We start from the raw sequence: 3,669 nt of genomic DNA on the forward strand, positions 1-3,669 counted from the left end.
ATCAAATGTGAATTGGAACTTATCACTAAGTTAACTTATGTTTTATGATTAGAAAATATAACTATGATTATCATCAAGTTTATCACAAGTAATTGATTTTAAACCTTTTAATGTGTACCTAATTTATATATTACGGTGATAAAAATTATGCCGACGCTTTTAAACAAAAATTTCAAAAAAGCTTGTCAAAAATTTGGCTAACTCCCCGAGAAGCAGTACTAGGTGATTATATTGTACTTATTGTCTCCCTCTCAGAAGCGGTACTATGGTGATTATGGTGTACTTACACACACTCTCTCTCTCTTCATGTATTTTAGAGATCCTCATCTTTTCACCTTTTTGTTATTGACTTAGAAGAATGTATAGAGAGTATGGAATCACACGTATCACACATGTTATGCTCATGGCTTAGGTAGCCTTAGGTACTACTCTTTTATGAAATGTTACAAAAGAATATGGAACCCTTGGATCACATAGGGATTGTATTTCAAGCACACGTGTGGGGCACGAAGCCGATGCGGGCGTTGTCGAGGTCGTAGAGCACCTGGTAGTTCTGGTGGAGCATGTTGCCCACTATCTGGAGGCCGCCGGAGGTGGGGATCATGGCCAGGCAGTAATGGCCCCGGTTGTCGACGGGGATGAAGTAGTTGTCCAGTGGCAGCGCCAGGTTCACGCCCTGCAGGTGGAGGGTCAGCGGAGGGATGGCGGCGGGCCGCGTCTGCCCCGCCGTGGAGTAGCACGCGGGCAGGAAAGGGTGGCCGGTGTATCGGGACAGCCGCACCAGCATGTCGAACGCCCGCTTTAGCTCAATGAAAGCCGCGCTCGGAAGGTAGGTGTAGGTGGTGCCAGAGTCCAGTATCATGCCGCCGCCACCCTGCGAGTTGATGCTGAAGGTGCCTGCCGGGATGTTGAGCAGTTGATTGTTCACGCTGAAACCCGCTACGTTGATGTAGTAGAGCGACGATATTACGTGCTGGTTGGCCACCATCGGTGTGAAGCCCATCTGGCCAACGCCGGGGGATGAGAGGGCGGATGCGCCCATCAAAAGCGTCGTGGGCTTGCCGCCGACAGACGAGGACGTAGCGGTCTGGGCGAGAAGACAGTAAGAGAATTTTTTTCCGCCTATGGCCGGGCCCAGTTGCGACGGCAGCGAAAGTGGGCTCTGCCCCATCCCCACCAGCCCCGCCGCACCGCCGTACTCACCCTGGTTCAAATAGCCGCAACCAAAGGCCAGGTTTTTGAACGCCGTTGGGCGGCCGTCCGTGCCGGAGAGCGTCAGCGTGTCCGTGCCCAGTAGCCCCTGCGTGCTGGCCTGGCTGGCGTAGCTGTAGGCGTAGCGGCATTTGGAATCGGGCTGACATTGCCCTGACAAGATCTGGCACGCCGAACTGGAGCAAGGAAGCGTGGCGTAGGTGGAAGATGCCGCCGGTAAGAAGGGCGGCGTGCTCTGCTGCACGCACGATCGGCAGGGCTGGCACTGCATCCACACCAGCTGGCTGCCAGTGTCCATGATCATGGGGAACGTCCGGCCCGGGGTGCCCACCGTTAACTCCATCATGTGGATGCCGGGACCCGCATTCACGGGAAACTTGGCACCCGAGGAGAACTGACCAACGCCGGACGATCCGTTGCTGCCTCGCGCCACGATGGCGTCGTTGATCTGCATGTTCAGCGCCTGGATGCGGGTAGCATCGTACTGCGCCAGCGCGGTCAGCCGGCCCGCCAGTGTAGCGTTCCCCGGAACTACGTCCGCCCGCGGCAGCAGGATCACCTCTACATTTGCACGCTTGCTGTCACCTGCTGTTGATGGTGATGGTGCTGAAGCCGAGGGTTGCTCGTGGCCACGATCCTGTACTGAAGTTTCGGGCGTGGGCGTGGGCGTGGGCGATTCCCCGGCGGCAGCCGCTCCGTGCACCATGTCCAGCGATGATCGCCGTCGGCTTCCGGCTCCCACCCGGCGTTCTGCACAATAAGAGCTTTTATTTGCCGCTGCTTCGTCTGGGTGGTATGCCCTAGCTACTTCTGACGGCATTACTGCTGGAGGATGATGATCGATGGGGTTGCCAAGCACTAAAGCGAACGCCAATGCAATTGAGAAGGTCCTGCAGAGCACAGCACATTGCAACGTCCCTCGGTTTGCCATTGCAGCGACAATGCAAACTCCGACGCCCAGCTATGGCAGCAGTACCGAGCACTAGCACGACAGTGGCAGATTTCGTATAAGGAGGAGCCTTGGAAATGGACATGGGCGCCGCCCGCTCGCTGGCGGAGGTCATATAAACTCAACAGCTCTCCTGCCGGGATATCAATTACCACCCGCGCCAACGCCAGCTTGACTCAAGCTGATCCGTCTGCTTGGTAAGCCTACCTCCGCGAGCGATGAAGCAGCCTGCTTTAGTCTGCCTATATCGGCTGTTCAGCTCATGCCTTAGTTTTCCCACCCATCAAGACGCTTGGCGCTTGGCGCTTGGCGCTTGTAGCGTCCATTCCACAATTGCCGTCTCCTACGTCGTCTCACCGGCCGGGATGATTGCTGACCTATGAGTAAAGTTCTCCGTTGAATGAGGTCCAAACCCGGACGGATCAAATGTCCGTCTATACTGAACGGTGGGTTGGTATACCTTGAGGAAGATGCATAAATCATGCTCGTTAAAGTCATAAAGAGTCCCTATAAGGAAACCTTATGGCTTGACAATGTGGGCGTAGTTCCCCAAATGGATTTAAATAATGATAGGCTTGGAAGCTTATAGTTTCTACGGATGTAAGTGCCAAAGTGACCCTAAGAATCCATACAAGAACGCCTTCACTATGATATGCTGGACAAAGTGATGTTTTACATTATGTCATGGCTTCTTCTTTTTTTGGAGGGACAAAGTGATGTTTTAAATTATGTCATGGCATTTTTTTTTGCACAAAGTGATGTTTTAAATTATGCATTTTTAAAGGACAAAGTGATGTTTTAAATTATGTTAGAATGATAATGTGAGAGTTGCCCTTAATACTATTCAATCCTTTGCCAAAGCTTCAGGTTCTAAATGCAACATCTTCAAGTCCACAATTATCAGCCTGACTGAAGAATAGGATTTGTCAGGTTATCCATAAGGGACATATCTTTAAACATTTAGCAACACCCATTGGAATTAATGTCTCTAACTAGGACTTGGCCCAACTCAGTAATTGAGAAGGCTTTGGGTAAACTTAGAAAGTGGGAAGGAATAATTTTACCCTTTCACTTAAGGGTGGACATTATAAATAATGTGTTGAATGCCTATCTAATGTACCTAGCCCCAATTGTTGATTTCAAAAGAATTCACTCGTCCAAATTGATAGGCCCTGTTAGTTCTTATGGAGAAATCAGAGAAAGGCTGATAGGACCTAGCTTGGCTGGCTTGGGAAAAAATATGTTTACCTAGAGCCTGGGGGTGTGGCATACTTCATCTACCTACACATGCTAAAGCCAAGTTGGGCTCCTCTCTTCATTAATTTCTTAAACAAGAAGTAAGTTGGACTAGAATGGTGAAAATAATAGCGGAAACTTCTAAAGTTAGAGACAAGAGGGTTGGGGTAGGTCTTTCCTGGATTGATAAAGTGTTTTCTTTTGCTCCTCTAATAATAAAAAATGCCCTAACCTACAAGTTTATGTGCCAAGCCTGGAGGGTGTCATGGGAG

General features: G+C 50.3%; 1 protein-coding gene across 1 annotated transcript; it reads right to left on the reverse strand.

The window, feature by feature from the left end:
• Positions 1 to 487: 487 nt before the first annotated feature.
• Positions 488 to 2,143, reverse strand: LOC147605753 (aspartic proteinase nepenthesin-1-like). Its single transcript, XM_086793642.1, has one exon. It carries the CDS (start codon positions 2,141 to 2,143, stop codon positions 488 to 490), a length of 1,656 nt encoding a protein of 551 aa, XP_086649768.1.
• Positions 2,144 to 3,669: the final 1,526 nt, after the last annotated feature.

The sequence above is a fragment of the Cibotium barometz genome, chromosome 59, assembly GCF_041138505.1.
Source record: "Cibotium barometz isolate CiBa-2024 chromosome 59, ASM4113850v1, whole genome shotgun sequence".
Lineage (NCBI taxonomy): Eukaryota > Viridiplantae > Streptophyta > Polypodiopsida > Cyatheales > Cibotiaceae > Cibotium > Cibotium barometz.

Bases quoted from the DNA above. Each gene is read 5' to 3' on its own strand.
- LOC147605753 (XM_086793642.1), bottom strand. From the start codon at position 2,143: ATGGCAAACCGAGGGACGTTGCAATGTGCTGTGCTCTGCAGGACCTTC.